This window comes from Poecilia reticulata, chromosome 19 (genome assembly GCF_904066995.2).
Source record: "Poecilia reticulata chromosome 19, P_reticulata-male-v2, whole genome shotgun sequence".
In the NCBI taxonomy this organism is placed as follows: Eukaryota; Metazoa; Chordata; class Actinopteri; order Cyprinodontiformes; family Poeciliidae; genus Poecilia; species Poecilia reticulata.
Genome location: NC_088848.1, coordinates 6,537,178 through 6,555,411, shown reverse-complemented (window position 1 = coordinate 6,555,411; position 18,234 = coordinate 6,537,178). Strand labels below are relative to the sequence as shown.

The 18,234-nt window shown below is 37.6% G+C and overlaps 2 protein-coding genes across 2 annotated transcripts; one reads left to right on the top strand and one right to left on the bottom strand.

Annotated features, from left to right (window-relative positions):
• Positions 1 to 1,193: 1,193 nt before the first annotated feature.
• Positions 1,194 to 14,035, top strand: tlcd3bb (TLC domain containing 3Bb). Its single transcript, XM_008436791.3, has 7 exons — positions 1,194 to 1,709; positions 4,862 to 5,065; positions 6,164 to 6,247; positions 6,347 to 6,572; positions 7,755 to 7,850; positions 9,297 to 9,406; positions 10,372 to 14,035. Exons 2-7 carry the CDS (start codon positions 4,941 to 4,943, stop codon positions 10,637 to 10,639), a joined length of 909 nt encoding a protein of 302 aa, XP_008435013.2. The 5' UTR covers positions 1,194 to 1,709; positions 4,862 to 4,940; the 3' UTR covers positions 10,640 to 14,035.
• A 793-nt stretch (positions 14,036 to 14,828) lies between these two features.
• On the bottom strand, positions 14,829 to 18,045 carry pagr1 (PAXIP1 associated glutamate-rich protein 1). The gene is made up of 5 exons (XM_008436790.3): positions 17,809 to 18,045; positions 17,375 to 17,557; positions 16,096 to 16,432; positions 15,280 to 15,368; positions 14,829 to 15,194 (listed from the first exon to the last, which is right to left on the bottom strand). Exons 2-5 carry the CDS (start codon positions 17,544 to 17,546, stop codon positions 14,959 to 14,961), a joined length of 834 nt encoding a protein of 277 aa, XP_008435012.2. The 5' UTR covers positions 17,547 to 17,557; positions 17,809 to 18,045; the 3' UTR covers positions 14,829 to 14,958.
• Positions 18,046 to 18,234: the final 189 nt, after the last annotated feature.

Genomic DNA, 18,234 nt, shown 5'->3' with positions numbered 1-18,234 from the left:
ATTTTGACTTTTTGATCTCCTTCAGCTTCCTTGTTCTTTCTAAAAATTCTCTTAAGATTAATCTAAAAATTTCTGAGTTTTTTTTTGGTGGAAACGTATTAAGTTTTCACTATCAGTAACGGCCCCAACACGCCATCATAGAGCTTTTCATATGTGGATAATAGAAGTCCTTTTTAGCTGCACATGCAACCTTTGCTACAAATGATCAATCGATCAATAAAGTTTATTTGTATAGCACATTTGAGCAACAAATGAACTATGATGTAAAGTTCAAAGTGCTTTATATCAAAAAAACAAAAATTAAAAGTCATAGAAGACAGCCAGCAGTTGACAAAATTAGTAAATATTATATTTTGCCAAGTTTCATCATTAAGCATCAAAATGTTGGTCAGTGTTTCATTTATTATGGTTAAAAACCAACTCTTAGACAGATGGGATTTAGTCCAGATTTAACTCAGTGTTCCAGCTGTTTTGCAGTTTTCTGGAAGTTTGTTCCAGATGTACACTTAAGGAATAATACACACAATTCCCACAAGTCTGAACTGGAAGTGATCCGTGTCACTGAACCGCCATCTTGGTAGGCAAGCGCAGCTCAAAGCTTTGAGACCAACTAAAAGTAACTAGAGTCCTCAAAAACTGTGACTGAGTAATGGTTATGATGTACTTATGTTGTTTATTAATTAGATAGGAATGAGTTGAGAGCTAGTTCTAAGCTTTTGGCTTGTTTATTCTTGTCATAGCAATTCCATAGCAACTGTCATGTTACAGATACCTACCAAGATGTCTGTCAGCTACAAAGAGACCTATGTATTCTTGCATTGAAATGTTCATTTTTTTATTTAAAAAAGAGCTGAATTATTTTTTCATATGCACATTTTAATTAATTTTAAAATATTGCACAAAAAAGGCTTAAATGGTTAAATGAAAAGAATTTTCTCCTAATGCAGTTACTCGACTAATCGTCTGAATAATCACACGCACAGCTGTAGTTCAGGGAGTGGAAAGCACAGTAGCATTTATAAACGCTTCAAGCACAAGAAATTGTGTAAAACTTCCTGTTAAATACATGCTTACATAATTTAAAAAAAATAAATCAATAACAGGGTTATTTGTGTCCGAATATAATGCCTAACTGCTCCCTTTGCAAACAGATGTTGTTCTCTGGGAACAAACTGAATTTGGTAAACAGATTAGGCCTCCAGTCCGTTCAACATGTCTCTTGGTTCCTACATAAAAACGCAGATGTGTGACTGGTGCACGTTTCTCGTCATCGACCTGTAGGAACTGGCTGCTGGCGCAGCAGTGTTGAGTCAACGCTGCATCTGGGAGGCTGAGGCAGCAGCAACAGCAGCATCTCTGGTGTGATGTGGAGAGACAGAGAGGGGATGACATAGAGACAGCATCCGCTAACCATACCGCTGCATCTGAGCGCAGCTTCCTCTTTAAGTCGGGTTTAACGTGTTTCCGTTAGATAACGCTGAGTGTTTGCGCCGCCTGGCTCTCGCATCAGTTGCCATCGGGCTAACCTCACGGAGATTTTGATCAAAGTTGCTGCTAGCTCGCGTTAGCTCGCCGCTACCCTTCAAACATTCAAGCGGCCACATAAAACATGCGGAGCATCGAGGCCGAGACCCCTGGGATATCTTTAAACGCTTCCCGCAGGACACGACCTTCGGCTGGACGCTGACTGGACTCTGCAGAGCCGCTGTGTAAATGTTTCATATTTATTCAGAACATGCTCAAAACTCCCGATGTGCTAGCTAGGGTTATTGGCTTAACTGCGGCAGCTGGCTGCTACAAACAAACAACAAGCTAATAAAGAACATTTAAATGCCATGATATCATCTGTAATTAAATATCCACAAACATTAAAAGAAATGAAATTGCATTTATGAGTTATTTTTTTTATTAAAACAACCTCAGCTGTGTTTGCATTAATGGGTCCCCCAACAACATCGTGGCTAACTCGGCTAATCGCTAACGGTCGTAGCATCGTCATTGTTAGCAGGTGATTCAACAGCGCAGACAATCGGTCATTTTAATGTTAACCGGTTCGTTATGTTGATGACGGAGCATGCTTTCTGACATTCTCAACAAAGCGTCAATGTTTTTTTTATTTAATTAATTTGTTGCTGACTTGTTCGTATCCTTCTGGCGCAGGTTAGCCTCACTAGCTGGTCAATTTGTTTAAAAAGAACACGCAGCGCACAGCTAAGTTAGCGTAACTCCATGAGTTTTTATCTGCCTTTTTTATTCTCCCAGTTTAGTTCATTAGCTCCCCCACCCATAAAATATATAAAAAATAAAAATCTAGTTATTCCCGACGCACGTTAACGTGTTACCATTTTTAGTTTGCGATAAAGCTTCACCTCCCAGACAGACAGGTGACACTAACTAACGTTTTCCCTGCAGGAACAATGAGCTCCAGCTCTCTCGTGTAATGTCAATATTTTTCGACGATTTAAAAAAAAAAATAGCGCATTGCGCATTTTGCTAATGGACTTGAACTTTTTCTTTTTTAATGAGTCAGCCAGTGTAGTGTAAGCAAACTGCAATATTTGTAATGGGGAAGATAGGAGGCTGGTAAATGCTCCCCGTAGTATCAGGTGGATGATGGAGGAAGACGCACAGACTTTATTTTACATCTATGTCACTGAGGCGCTGTATTTTTATTCTTATAGGTTAAACTACTGTTTTTCACTTCAAATTCTGTTGATTTTTGGTCAATAAAAAGAAAAAAGCATTTTATACTAAAGTTTAGGTCAGGATTCAACATAAATCAATCATTGTTGACATTAATTTAGGTATTTGAATGTATACATTTCATTTAACTGTAGAGCATTTTACCAACATTAAAAGCTGAAAGTTTTCTTTAATTAGAGGGAAGAAAAAAGTGAAGGATTCATTTTTGCATCAGAAAAAAAAATATTTTTGCAGCTCTTGTTTGTTTTCTAAATCTTGAGAGATGTGATCACTTTTGTTCGATCCTGTTTTTGCAAAACATCTTTGCTCTGTCTCTAGTCTTGATATGGAAATCTTACTTCATGCTTTTGTTTCGTCTCGTCAGGAAAACTGGTGGCAGTCTACAGAATGCTAATGCTGGGCTGAAGGTTTCTTATTCTTCTGTGGTTTACATACATCCAACTCTGTTATTTGGTCTCTAAGACTTTTAGCAAGTTGGACCTCACCCACACGCCTTTTGCAGCAACCAGCAAGCTTCTGGCGTAATATTCTGCCTCTTCTTGGCACAAAGGGTGGAGTTTATTTAACTCGATTGTTTTTTTTGGCAGTGTCCTGGCAAAATAAGCACAAGCACATTCCCTGTTTGTACATATAATCTTGGCCAATAACACATATTCTGATTCTTATAAGCACAGTCTACAAGTTTCCAGTATTCGTAAGGTGAGACCCATTCAAAAAAACCTTGTAATATCCTGTTTATCTGAAAACCAGTTTTGGTACGTTTGGGATTATTGCTATTTCAGAATACATAATTTCATCCATTTTTAAACCACCTAGTTTGGGATTGAGTCTAAAAATACTTTATTTAACCCAGAGGGAATTTAAATATTCTTGCAACTCATCCAACTTTTTGGATGGTGATGTGGGCAAGAAGGATCTCCAGTAGCAGTCAGTCTTGCCACCAATCTGAAGAGGCCTCTGACAGAAGATTGTTTCTGTGTGACAGTCTGAGGAGATCCTAACACAGTTCAATATCTACACAGCCAAGATGATATTTCTCAGTAACTTGTCTTGAATGACACCATTGGTTGTTAGCAAGCTCTGCTAATCAACCTCATTTGCTTTTGCTGCTTCTCTTTTTCTCTTTATTGGGTTTTTGGTCAGAAAGCCGGGCAGAGAGATGTTGGAGTAGGGAATATGATTATTTATTCATGGTTCTGCATCCATGAGGCCTCCTTTTCAGCCACTCTGGGGTCGTAGTTCAGATGTTCTTTGAGCTTTTGAGAAGCTAATCAGCTGCTCCCAGTTGTAAAAATAATCCTAATGTGACACTTTTTAAATTCTTATCTGTTCTTTTTTTGCCTTTTTTATGTCTTTACTCTGATCTTGTGACCTTAGAAGCTGTCGTTCTATTCTGATGTTCTTAGGTGAAATAGATTTCCAAGTTAACCGTTCTTCAGTTTTATTCCTGCTGTATTGGGCTAATGCTAACTTGCAATATGCTAACAGAGACTTAATATATCTGAATATATGAATCTTCACACCTCAGGAGGTTCTTCAGATTCTTAAATCTGAAGAACATTCAGATTTAAGAATCTGAATGTTCTTAAAGGGCCGGTTGTGTCAGAATGTGTTGAGCATTCAATAAGTGTTTGACCTTGGGGTTAACATTCCCTTAGCTCAGTATGTTTCACAATTTCAAAATCAGTGTTTTTTAAAGATGTTTTAACAAATTGTCAGAATTTAAGATTTGTCTATTTTACCACATTATAATAGGTTTTGGGAGTTTTGTCTGTTTGTATGAACCCACAAACAAAGGACCTGTTTCATTATGCTTTAATATTTAAATTTAGAAAAAAAAACTGTAAATTAGGCTTGTCTGAAAACCAGCAGCACAGATTTCTCCTGGTTGTAGCCACAATTTACTCCAAAAATATAAAACGCTTGCAGGATTTTGATGTTTTTATCCATTAAATGATCCTTTTTGGTACTGTAATGCAGACCTCTATTTCTGTGTCTCATCAGTGAGGTTAGCTTAACGTACAGCCACGTGTGTTGGACTATGATAGCATGTTCCTTTCTCTTATCTTTGTGAGCGCAGCCAAATGTAAACACTTTGGTTTTTTTGTCGTTTTTGTGAGCGATTGGTGTTAACTCTCATCCTCTCTGTGTTTTTCAGAGAGGACAGAGAGCGACAGATCTCAAGGACCAGATTGTCTGCCGAACTTCTTGCCTCCTAAGACAGATCGCCAGGGACCATGCTGACCATCTTGGCTGCTGGCTCTGTGTTCTTCCCAGGCCTTTTCCTTCTGTCCAAACAATGCCTGAAGTCCATCCCAGCACTGAGATGGAGCGAAGGAGATGCGGTCATCGTATCGGCCAGGTTGGACTTCCGCAAAACCTTCCAACATGTTTATATGCAACGTGGTAACGGGAACAGTGTTCTTCCTGAACCTTTACTTTCACTTAGAGCCGGGGTAAAAATAAAATCTATTTTTTCCATTGCAGATCTAAGTTGAATTGCAAACTATTACAAATGACAGAAAATATTTTTTAAAAAGTGGATTTTATTTCAATCATTCCTTTCTGTGAGTATGAGGGTTTTTATTTAACTAAGAGAATGCAGTCAGAATAGAAACGTAATTTTTTCAGAATCTCTTCAAATTCAGAGGAAAAAAGTAATTTTAATAAGAATAAAGCTTCTAGAGTTATCAGATCTGAAGTGATTCTTTGAAATTGACTAAATTGTTTGCTCAATCATTTCAAAGCAAGTTATGGTTCTTCATAATGCCAGTCCGCTGTTGTTCAACAATAATTGAACACATTATTTGAAAATGGTATCTTATGCTGAATATTCAGCAAGAATACCTAATAATTTAACTTTTTTGAATTATGCACCTACTAATTAACCAAAGTATTAAAAAACTAACACTACAACAAAAACTAAATACTTAACGAATACTAACATAGCAAACTAAATAAAACTAACTGAATATGACAAAAAGTCACAACAGAATAAAACTAAAGTAAAAATCTCTAAACCAGGGGTGTTGAACTCATTTTCATTTTGGGCCAAATCAAAAATCTGAATGTTCTTAAAGGGCCGGTTGTGCCAGAATGTGTTGAGCATTCAATAAGTGTTTCCTAAAATTAAATATTATCGAACATCTTTTCACCCTGGTCAGTCCCTCCAGATTTTTATGTTTTTTTGCAATCAAAATGACAGATTTTATGGTGCTAATTTAGAAATATTTGTAAGGAAGTTTTATATTTGCGCTAATGTATGTATAATGCTAAATGTGACTGTTAATTAATCCGCGCATTGATCACAGACTATGACTTCACATCAAGTAAGGCTGAGGCAGCAGTCACTTAAACCCAAAGTTTTTTGGTCAATTTTGAGAAAAATTTGACATAAAGAAATGGGGGGAAATAAACAGCTTTTCTGATTTATTTTTTGTTTTTCTGTTCTCACACTCAGGTTGGTATCATCAATTCAGGCAGTCATGGCTTCTTCAGCTGGCTACATCATTGCATCTTCCTGTAAGGACATAATTGAGGACCAGTAAGTCGTACTGCTGATAATAATAATAAAAATAATAATCAACTTTAAATAAAATCACTGTCTTGTTTTAAAAACCGTCATCTCTTCCTTTCCGCGCAGGCACTGGCTCACAAGCACCTACATCATGTTTGCTGTCCCCTACTTCGTCTACGACATCTACGCCATGTTCATGTGCTACTGGTACAAGCTGCGGGTGAAAGGTCACGAGGAGGCCTTGGCGGGCCCCCAACACATGCGCTCAGCAGTGAGGAGCTACCTGCGTCGCGAGTTCCTCATGGTGCTGCACCACGTCGTCATGGTCACCGTCTGCTTCCCCGTGTCTGTGGTAACTGTCACATGTCACGATCGTCTGTTGTAACTGCATAGATGGGTAGTAAATAGTTACATTTACTTTAATAACTTTTTTTGAAAAAACTTTGGAGTAATTTTACTTTGAATCATTGAATTGAATCATTTTATTGTCAAGTTTCTCTGCTCTTGAGTTAAATTTCTGGATTTATCATACCAACATTTCCACTTAACTTCATATTTTGGTCCATCTGATGATGTAATTGTTAAATATTAAATGATTGGTAATTCAGAGGTACTCAGTACTTCAGTAGACTTTTTACCAAATATTTCTTTACTCTTCAGTAATTTCTTGGATGGCTAGATTTTACTCTTGGGAAAAATACGTTGACGTTGAATATTTGGGTAATCTATCCCTCTTTAGCATGAATGCAAGTTATTAATGAGTTATTCTAAAGTTAATTCATGTTATCAGTCGACAAATGATTAATTGAGCAGCCATTTTCTTAAAAACCTGAGTTTTGTCTTGTATCAAATCTTTCCACAACATAAAAGGCTAAATGTTTCTAAATTTAAAAAAAAAATCATATTTGATCATTGTTTCAGCTATATTAAATACAGGCTGTGGTTATTAAACCAAGATATATTTATAAAATATAACAAAAGTGGAACCGCTCACATTTCTTAATACGGAAATAAAAGATGACATTAATGAAACACGTAACCACCGAGGAGCAGAAAGAATGAATGAAGGAGGAATATCAAAACCTTTCTGCCTTCGTAGCACATCAGGAACCTCTTAATGAGAAGTTGACGCTGCTCGTGCAACTCGGCTGAATAAAGCCTTATTAAGGTCAAATTTCAGCTTGTCGAGTGTTTATATTTCAAAAATAGAACCGCATTAAGTGCGTTTTGCGTCTCAATCCGGACTCTGTTTGGACCGTTTCTTTTTCCCGTCCTTGTTTGGCCGCCATCTTTAATCCTGTATCACCGGCTCCGCTTCAGGATGACCAGCGGCGCCCTCTGCTGGTTGGCGGCCAAACTACAACACTAAAAGAAGGTTCAAGAGGACATTATTAGTTAATCGATTGGAACTAATTTGAATCTAATTAACCATTAATTAATTTTGCATCCCATGTTATTACTCTAAAACAAGTAACAACATATTCTAAATGTAACTGAATTTGTTATTGAAGTATTGAATGTTTTGTTTTTCCAGTTTTGGCGACAAGGAAAGGGCGACTATTTCCAGGGCATAATGTTCATGGCTGAGCTCAGCACTCCATCCGTCTGCTTAGGAAAAATTCTCATCCAGGTGAGTGTTGATGTTGAGACAAATTCAGATCATCATCGCATGTGCATGGCACTGACTAAAGGTCTTAATTTACACTTTTATTTCTCTTTTTTAATTAATTGGCGAGCGTATATTTCCGGTCATTCCCAGCATGCAGCTTGTTCATGCTGTCAGATGTTTACAGACTGTTAAGTGTCACTCTTTAATTGCTGACAGTGTGCTTGGATACACATTGTATGAATTGCAACACATCTGCATCTGTTCAGGTTTGTGTTTGTGTTTCAGTGTCTGTTTGGAGGTTAGCCCAGTGGAGGTATTAGACCCAAGCATTCATCTTATGTTTAGGTGCTTTTTGACCATGTTGCTGTTTTTAATGTTTTGCAAAATCAATAAATGTGTGTCTTTTTTTTCTTTTGTTTTTGCACTGCTGGAGGTTTTGTCATTCTGAGTTTACAAAATGGCTTTTATTTTGTTTTAATTTTCTGATTGAGAGTCGATACTTTAAGAAGCCATCCAATGCAATCAAATACTGAGATTGCTTTAGGCAAAACATTGTCAAGCTAAACTAATTTACACAAACGTGTCAAAATTCGCACGTAGCATAAATACAGAACCCTAAATAACTTATTTACACAACTTATTAGCAATAAAGAAGTTGATTTGGAAGTTAATTACATTTGAAAAAGTACTAATCAAATGCAGAGCTGGCTATTTAATCATATTCTAACATTTTAATTGATTAATGCTTCGTTTTATCAATACATTATGGTACAAACTGCCTTTTTAAGGACATTTAAGATCATAATATAGTTGGAAATGTTTTACTGAAATCAAGCTAAACTACAAACAGAAAACTTTACATCAAACAAAATCATAGGAGTTAAAATGCTGAAAATTGCAGGCCAGTTATCTTTTTTTTATGAGGAAATATTAGGATTAATGTTATTAAAGGTGAAGAACAGAAAAATCTGTCTGCTTGTTTCACAAAAAAATTGATGGGAACCGTAAAAAACACAAATAATTTTTCTTTAATCATGCTGATGTAACAAAAGCGGATCACACAGTAATTTAGGTCAGTGTTAGTAAAACCTGCAGCAGCAGAACCACAGCGCCCCCTGGCAGTGCAAAATCAAACCACAGAAAAAAGATTTGGTAATAAAAGCTCCATGTTACATCCGGCGATTATTTTGACAACAAAACACAGATGTTTGGTTTGAAAACACCTAAATTCAGCTAAAGCGAGAAAGTTATACAAACTAAAACGATCCACCTTCCTCCTGTAGAAACCAATCAGCTTCTGACCAGAAATATATGTCCTTGTGCTCTCCTGCCATCCCATAATCACTCTGAGCAAATAGAGTAAAACCTAACAGTGTTAGAATGACGGATATAACATTCAGATTATTAACCTTGTTGGCTTGTACCTCTTGCATTTCCTTCCTCCCTCTGTTTTTTTCCCACTCTCAGTACAAACAGCAACACACTCTGCTGCACAAAGTGAATGGGGCTCTTATGCTGGTCACTTTTTTCATCTTTCGAGTCCTACTCTTCCCTTACCTCTACTACGTCTATGGAAGGTATGTCTCTCTTTTTCCTTCTCCGTTCTGTCGTCTGAGCTGGCGGTCACCAACCTGCACAGCTGCCTGCTCTGAAATCGCAGTCAGAAGTTTACCGGGCTCATCGTGGGCATGAAGGTCACCAATCTGGAGATTCTAATCATCTATTTAGACCAGCGTTTTTCAAGGTCATACAACCACGGGAGAGGATTAAGGCCACTAAAAACAATAAAAATTCCGACTTTTTATCTCAGAGTTTTGACATTTTTCTCTGATTCTGACTCAAGAATAAAAAATATCACAATTTAATCTCAGAATTGTGATATTTTTTCCCCCCTCAGAATTATAACTTTTGGTCTTATAAGATTAAAGTCAGAATTTTGAGGGAAAAAGTTATATGTTGGATTGATCAAAACCAGGAATATTAGAGAAAAGAATAATAACAATGACGCAGATCAGAAAATAACTGCCAAGATTAAAACCATAATAAAAATGTGTCCTAATCCAAACTGTTCCATTTTCGTTCTGTCATCACTTGGTTTTTTTTTCTATTTGATTTTTGTCTTAAATGTATTCAGTTTTATGGATTTGTTTCTATTTTTAATTTTTATTTTTTTATTGTTTGTTCTCTTCATAAACCTTTAGAGTATTTTCGTTCATGGTCAACAACACTGCAAACCTAAAGTTTTTACCTCTATAAGAACTCTTCGGGGCCCTCTGGTGGCTTGGAGGCACAATACACAGCAGCGTCAAACTATAATCAGGGTTGAATTTGTGTTTTTGTCAATCAATGTGTGTTTTAGTCTGTAGTGTTTGTTTTGTGTGCACTAATTGATGAATGATTAAGACTAAACATTAAAAGCCAAAACTCTTTCTGACCGTTCATGCCCATGATGAGTTCATCTCAGGCTCTTCTGACCACGTTTGGCATCTTAAAATAAAACAGAACGCTAACGTTCTGCTTCTGTCTCTCTCGTTGGGTTCAGGTACGCGTCGATCCCCTTCCACATGGTTCCCCTGATGGTACCCTGGCACTGTAACGTCGGCGCCGCCCTGCTCATGGCGCCCCAGCTCTACTGGTTCTCCCTCATCTGCCGGGGCGCTCTGCGATTATTCACCGGCGCGTCGCGCTCCCAGCGGCCACGCGTGCCCTCCGCCGACGCCAAGGAGCACCCGGCGGACGGCAACGCGCCGCCGCAGCCCGCTAACGGCTACAGCCCTCGCTCCACAGAGCCAGAGCTGACCACCCACTGAGAGGAGGAGGAAAGAGGAGGAGGAGGAGCAGCGGCGGCGTGGGGGTTGGGGGGCGAAGGCGAATGTACCAATGAGTATGTAAACAGGAAGGAGAGCAAAAAGTAAGACTTCTAAAATCACGCTGAAGTGTTTCAGAGCCAGCAAACGGCTAAAACGAAGCGGTGGCTGACCTTCAAGTACTTCAGCTTGGTAGTTTGTAGGAACCAAATGGAGCTTTAGGGCACCTTAGTATTTAAGATGTCATCAGGCACTGTGAAGGATAGGAACATGCACTGACCCGGGAGGAACCTGCCTGGATATTTAGCAAGTGTAGGTGGCCATTTCCCCTCATGTAGATCAAATACAGTCCTCGCTGCCTCGTAATATAGGAAGAGCAGGAAAATAGGAATGTATTATATTGTATGTTAGTATGTTTGCTGTAGATGAAAGGCCTGATTCAGTTTAGTAACGAAGAAGACCTTCAAAAAATAACAAAAGGAGAAAAAAAAACAGCTAAGCAGTATTTTGACTTGTTAGTGTTTATCTGTATCCTCTATGTAGTCACTGTCACTCTAACAAAATGTAACCAACCTGCAGACTGACTCGTCTTTAAAGGGAGATACGTCATTATACTGTATTCTGCTGCCTTACCCCCCCCCCCCCCCCACATTCTTCCAGGTTCATTTGCGATTTTAGTTTAGTCTTTGAGACGGAAAACAGGCTTTCGTCAGACAGCAAAATGTGACGGTTGTACATAGCAGATGTAAAATGGTCTTTTCCATGTCAGTATTATGTGAAGAAGGAAAGGATTTAATTAAATTAATTTATTTATTTTATTTGGCTGCATGTTAGCGCTGTTGTAGTGAGAAAAAATGGGATGGGAACTCTGCTCAGATAAAGATTAAAACTAATACATCAAGAAAGTCGTAATAACTGGGAAATATTCATGTTTTATATTCAAACAAAATGTTATGAAACAAAAATCCTTATCCCTAAAAGAAAGAAAATAAACTTATCATTTTAAATCCAAAATCAAATCAGGCGTATTTTAAAAAGGAAATCTACATTTTCAACCAAATCAAAGAAAATTTATCACTTAACAAGGAAATAGTCACTTTTAGTGTAATTCCTAAATTTACAAATTTACTGTTATTCCCAAAAAGCATCCTTATAAAAAATTTTTTAGGAGTGACTTGATAAAGTCCTGACTTTGAAAACTCTGAAGAAAGATTATGATTTAAAGACATTTCAAAGAAAACCATTGAGCTGGAAACTTGACCAATTTAAAATATCCAAAGATTTTGCTTCTATTTAAAAGAATTTTCTTTTTCTTGGGAAAAAAATTATTCTGAGAAAAAAAAAATTATCTCTCTTTTTAAGAGCACTTGGAAAATGTAATTAATTTTAGCTAAAAAAAAAAAACTAAAACATCTGAACCTTAAAATGTGATAGTTTACAGTTAAAAATAAGTTTTTTTCTGTGTCCTTAAAAAATATGGGAAGTTTTGGATAAAAATTGCTGCGAGTTTTACAGCCATGAAATTTATTTGCAAAGAAAAGGAAATAAATCTATTTAATTATAGCAGCGGCGTCCATTTTTAGCCCTCATTGCCCAGTGACCCACATATTTTTACGACGATCAGTTACGACTTTGTAGATGGAAAAAAAGAAACGGTAGGTAAATTTCTGCCAGGAAATTCTGAAATTTTGAGATTAATCTCAGAAATTTTCAAGAGAAATGAAAGACATTTCTGAGCCCCCAAAGTTAATAATTTGCTAGAACAAACAAAAAATCTCCAAAAGTTGAAAAGTTTCTGAGGAAAAACTTGGAATTTTGAGTTTCAAAATTTGAAAATGTATTAACTTTCGAAACTCAAATAATTTTCAAAATTTGAGCAACTCTGACTAATTCATCTCAAAATGTCAGTTTTTTTGTCAGCAATGTACTCCTCTTTTCTATCTACAAAATGTTAAAACATAATGCATCCTCTAATATACGTTAGATACTCTGATCTAAATGGTTTGAAGCTGCGGTGTAGTGTGCCTCCAAACCACCAGAGGGCCCCAAAGAGTGCTTGAATATAGATATCAAAACTTCAGATTTGCGGTGTTGTTGACCAAGAATGAATATGTTCTTAATGACAGCTTTAAAATAGTTAGAAATGTCACCACTACTAATTTACTGTCATTACTTATTTAAATGTCGAAAAGCGATAAAGGATCAATATTAGAGCCAAGCATGAAAACATTAATTCAGTTGTTGAAACTCGGGATGATAAATTAGTGCTGGCAGGTGGGTGACGAGCTCAGCTGGAACGGGGCCCCCAGAGTTCAGCTTTGGGCCCCGTTCAGTTTTTGTCCGGCTCTGATTGATGCTCAGCATCAATTCATCACTTTCATCAGAAAAAATTATGTTTTTTATCCCAAAATCTGAGTAATATTCCTAATTCCGTGTTTAACTATAACAGGCCTGATATGTTCTCACATATTTTAGCACCTGATTATTATTATTATTATTATTATTGCACAGATTTATTGAACAGTAAGCATCAAGCAGTTGGTTTTACAGCTTAGTGTGTGCAAACGTCCCAGAAAGGTTTTAGCTGTGCTTCTTGTTTCCGTGTAGTTTTAATGTCATTCCATTCACTGGTGTCACATTTAAATCCCATTTTGCCACAAACAGATACACACTTCCTGCTTCTTCTTCTTTTTGTTTTTGTCTTTATAAGTTTGGTGCTGCTGTTGATCTTAAATTATCCGTTTGCTTGGCAGGACTATTTCACAAAGGGATTCACGAGATTTTAGTATTTTTAAATCTTAGTCAGGAGACTTTATGTGTGAAGGGAAACAAGAATGGAGAGTTACCTCGCAGGGACTGACACGCAGCGCATCTGTCCTTATTTTCTTCTCTTTGTTTTGGGGTTGTTTTTTTTTTTTTTTTTATCTTTTCAGACTTTGTGGAACGCCCCCCGATCATTGAGCCTCTGGTTCCATGAACCACCTATGAACAAACTGGCTACTTTTATCACTTTATGTTGCTGTAATGCAGCTACAGCGTCCTGGGAATTGGTTTTAAGAAAAAAATGTTTTTTTTTAAAAACCACACAAATCAAAGCGTGTAACGATGGGGTGTGCCGAAGCGTTGGGACCCCTGTTGGCATGTCGAACACTGAATATCCATTCCCCCCGTTACGTGGATCCATAAAGGTACTGCTTCTTGACAATATTGGAACATTTCAACTGCTGTACTGTATATTCCACAAATGCTTGTTATTTATTTGTAAGTAATTATTTATTTATTTATTTGGTTTGTGGATTTGAATGCATATTTATGCATATATACTCTATGCTTCTGAGCCTTATGTGAAGGCTGTATTGTTACTCGAACTTAGCTAAAATATACTTCTTTCTGTCCTGAGATTGTGTTGAGTCGTTTCTTCTTTTTTTTGGCACTTTTGGCATCCTATAAATCTCCCCTAAGCTGCAACTAACGATTTTTAGATGACTAATTTTTAAAAAAAATTGACACATTCTGCAAATTTTTCATTTGATCTCTTAATGCAATATTAGAAATACATTAATATGCAAAAAATTAAATATAACTTTTATCAGTCTTGATTGAAATTACTTTTTTAGATAAGGTTTCAAACGTATGTAATCTATGGCTGCAACGATTACTTTAGTAATCAATAACTGACAATTGATTAAACTAATGAAAATATTGGCACTTTGTATAAGCAAGCTTAAACTCACAAGCTTCTTTATGCAATGTCAGAAATGCATAAAAATATGCTAATTAATCTTTAAGGTTTCAAATGTGTGTAATTTAGGACAACTAGCTATTTTCGTAATTTTTCTGATCTTTCGTAACATCAGTAATTTCTGAATTAGAATTTGATGCCGAAATGAACACTATTAATGTAATAACTTGTGGAGTTTTCTGAGCGTTTGTGAAAGTTAATTTTTCATCCCACACTGAACTCTGGACTGTAACTTTCCCATTTCAGGATATCGCCGCCATTTTTACTTCTATATCAACGGCTCCGGCTGATGACTAGTAGTGCCCTCTGCTGGAGGGCGGCCAAACTACGCTAAAAGAAGACGTTGCCCCACAGGTTTTACAAATCAGGCTGTCCAGATTGTCTTAATCATCTGGAAAATACAAATGACATTCACCTGAAATCTTCATTCTGGTTACAATAAGTCAGAAAGCAGTTTAAAATGTTTATTATTGTCATACAAAACACACAAAAAACCCTTACAAAACTTTGTACATTAGAAATTATTCAGTTTCCTGAGAGCCTGGAGAAGCTCTCGGTCAAGTCTTCCTCAGTGAATCGGCTAGTATCTTCTCTGTCTCGGGGAGAAGATGGTGTTGGGGTTGCTGTCTCTTTCCCTCTCCTTCTCTCGCTCCTTCTGGCTGTTCGGGGAGAGCGCCTCCTCCAGCTTCTTCTCGCTCTTGAACAGGTCTCGCCCCGTGCGCAAAATGTGCTCCTCGATTTTCCGGTGACGTTTCATGTCCGACAGCACTTTGTCCAGGCGAGCTTCTCGCTTTACGGAGGAGCGGCCGGAAGATCCTGCAGGAGGAAACAGGGTAAAACTGGTTATTTTCTCAAATGACTTTGGTTTTCTCATCTTTGCTGTGGATTTCTTTTATTGCACCTGGTGTTCTGCGTCTGCTGAGGAAGGAGTTTTTCGGTGTGCTTTGCATTTGTTCCTCATCAAAGTCGAACTCAGTTGGAGTTGGAGGCCTAAAAAAATGAAAAACATGAAGTATTCTCTTGCTGACCATCTTTCCATAACATTAAAGGCAACATTTTAACTAACACTGAATTTAAAAGCACCATCACTAAGTTTTATGTTATTTTGTGCTAGCTGTTTTAAACACTGATTGAATAAACAAAGTTGTAGTTTTCTCACATTATTAAACTTTGACCCATTTATACAATATGATAAAACAGGAACCTCTAGGTTGAAGAATAGAAAAATGAAAATATACGAGAAACACTTAATTCCCTGTGAACAGAGATATTTATACAGGAGTACTTTCTGTGACTGAAGGAATGTTAAAACTTTGCTTCACTAAGTGTTTTAACTCAATAGCCGTCAAAACCAACTGTACTTATTTTGGTGTTTGTTACAATTTTTCTGTTAACTTAAGGAACTTCAAGAGTTTATATTTCAAAACAGAATTGCATAAAGTGAATTTTGCATCCCACACCGCACTCTTATTTTTTTTGGTCCGTTTTTATTTTCCGTCTGCCTATGGCCGCCATCTTTGGATCTGTTTGCTTAACGATGACCAGCGGCGCCCTCTGCTGGATGGTGGCCAAACTACAACACTGAAAGATCATCTAAGCGGTTATTAGCAAATTGATCTTTACTAATTTTGATTTAACAAACCATTACTTGACAATTGATTGCATCCCCACAAGAAGTAACCCGTCTGATGTAACAGGAAGCATAGGTGGTACTAACTTCCGCTCTCTCTCCAGCCTCTCCCTTTCTCTTTCTGCTTCTTCTTCGTCGTTCCTCTCAGGCGTCGGGGTGCGTTCTGGTGTTGGAGGCCGTCTGGGGAGGGGTACAAAGTTCAGCTCCAGCATCTCCCCTTTAGCTAGGACCTCATAGAGTCTTTTAATCTCAGTCGGTGCAGGCATCCAGTTTTTGGGGTCCTCCATTTCCTCGTCGCTGTACGGAAGCTCCCAGTCGTCGCCGCCCGCCACTGCAGCCTGCTTCCCATCCTCAGCGTCCCCGATGGTGTCCGCTTGACTTTCAGCTTTCTGCATCTCCTCTTCCGCTGCATCTGTGTTCTCATCTGAGAAAGTTAGAGATAGAATAAATACAATATATTACTTTTCATGCAAATCTTTCTTTCTCCTGTTGTCTTAAAGGGGCAGTATCGTGTATTTTCCAGGCATCAGGTGCCACTTTATATCACAATCAAGTATCTATGTTGACTTCAATTGTTATTAAAATGCTACCTATACTTTGGCTAAGGCTCATAACCCTTCAATCTATGTTTAAAATGACTTCGTATTTTTGGGGGGGCTTTATGTGACAAACCAACACACATTTGTAAAATTTTAATACAGTGTTTTCAAGAGATTTTACTAATAAAAACCCCCCAGGAAAATATGTCTTGTAGAAAAGTAGGTTTCATGGCTGCAGGATTATAACAAACAAGAATAATATCCCCTACTCCAATGACTCTCTGCTCGAGTTTCTAACCATACAACCAGGCAGAGATTTAAAGAGAAGCAGCAAAAGCAGATCAGGTGGATTAGCAGTGATTGCCAACAACTGGTGATGTAATCTAGGACATATTAGTGTGGATTATTGTCTCTGGTGTTTGGAAATTGTGTCGAATGATCTCCTTAGCATGCTAACAAGTTTTGCAGATGCCTTTTAATCACCTATTCATTTAGAATGGGGTGTGTAGCAGCAGGAAATTACCTAAAATATGCAGAACAGTGGGATCCTGAGGAGCAGGACTGAGAACTACTAGTTTTAAACAAAGCATTGTTTATATATATATATATAACTATTTCAGTCTGCACAAATACGACTTTGTAGAGTCAAAAGACTGTCAGCTGCAATTGCAGTTAATTGTTGGTTCTATTAAAAAAATTATTGTAAATCCTGTTAAAGGGAAGTAGCGTCTAATGTCAAATGCACACCGCACTTTTAAGATCTTGATCTTATGTTTTGTTAGTCTATCACGTGTAGAAGCTGAATATTTTGCTTCTAAATGAGTTACCTGCTTCATCCTTAGCAGCAGAGTCTTCCTCCTCAGTGGCAGCTGTCATCTCTGTGTCCTGTTGCTCAGCTGTGCTCTCTTCCTCTTTGTCTGCAGCCGGTTTCTCGGAGTCCTTCACGTCCAAGGACTCGATGCCCTCTCTGAGGGCAGAATCTGTAGCTTCAGCTTGCATCCTTTATACCGCTGGGGGACGTTTATAACAACAGATCTGCGTTATTTGCACAGCATTTAAACGGGAAGGTAGCAAGAAAACAGTCAGATAGCAAAAGTATATTTTTCGCTTACAACAGCTTGTGTATCTTTACGTTTAACTCTTGTTTTAACATAAACACTCAGCACAAAACTTACTTTCATCCTGCACTTTCCATGCTAGCTACAATCAGGCCTGTCCGCTAGCTCTGTTTCAACATAAAACAATCAAATAAGATACAAACCTTTAAATCTTATTTCGGCTTCCTTCGTGGATCGCTTAAATTATACCTAAAGTGGTCATCGGGTTATTTTCCAAGCGATAAAATCACCGCATCTCGCCATGAATGTTATTAAGTACAATAAAGGATTAAACTGAGACGTAAACATAGCGCCATTTTGGCTGGAGGAACCGTCAGTGACGAGTTTCTTCGTTCTGTTGGAACGCAGAAATCCCTCTGATCTAACCGTACATGGATGGTACACGCACATAAATAATGGCTGTGGTGAACTTTGTTGAGATCTAGGCTTGACGTTACTTCCTGTGTCGTACGCATAAGCAGCGCGGGTATTTAGACATATTTTTACGTCTTTTTTTTTTTAAAAGCAAATACGAATATATTTAAATTCTTATTGTGATACTTTGAAAACTATGTATTTTTTCAGACAAG

Coding starts and splice junctions, on each gene's coding strand:
- tlcd3bb (XM_008436791.3), top strand. CDS start 4,941: ATGCTGACCATCTTGGCTGCTGGCTCTGTGTTCTTCCCAGGCCTTTTC. Junction 5,066..6,163: donor GCGGTCATCGTATCGGCCAG/GTTGGACTTCCG, acceptor TCTCACACTCAG/GTTGGTATCATCAATTCAGG. Junction 7,851..9,296: donor TAGGAAAAATTCTCATCCAG/GTGAGTGTTGAT, acceptor TCCCACTCTCAG/TACAAACAGCAACACACTCT.
- pagr1 (XM_008436790.3), bottom strand. CDS start 17,546: ATGCAAGCTGAAGCTACAGATTCTGCCCTCAGAGAGGGCATCGAGTCC. Junction 15,369..16,095: donor AGGCTGGAGAGAGAGCGGAA/GTTAGTACCACC, acceptor TCATTTTTTTAG/GCCTCCAACTCCAACTGAGT. Junction 15,195..15,279: donor CAGCAGACGCAGAACACCAG/GTGCAATAAAAG, acceptor TTCCTCCTGCAG/GATCTTCCGGCCGCTCCTCC.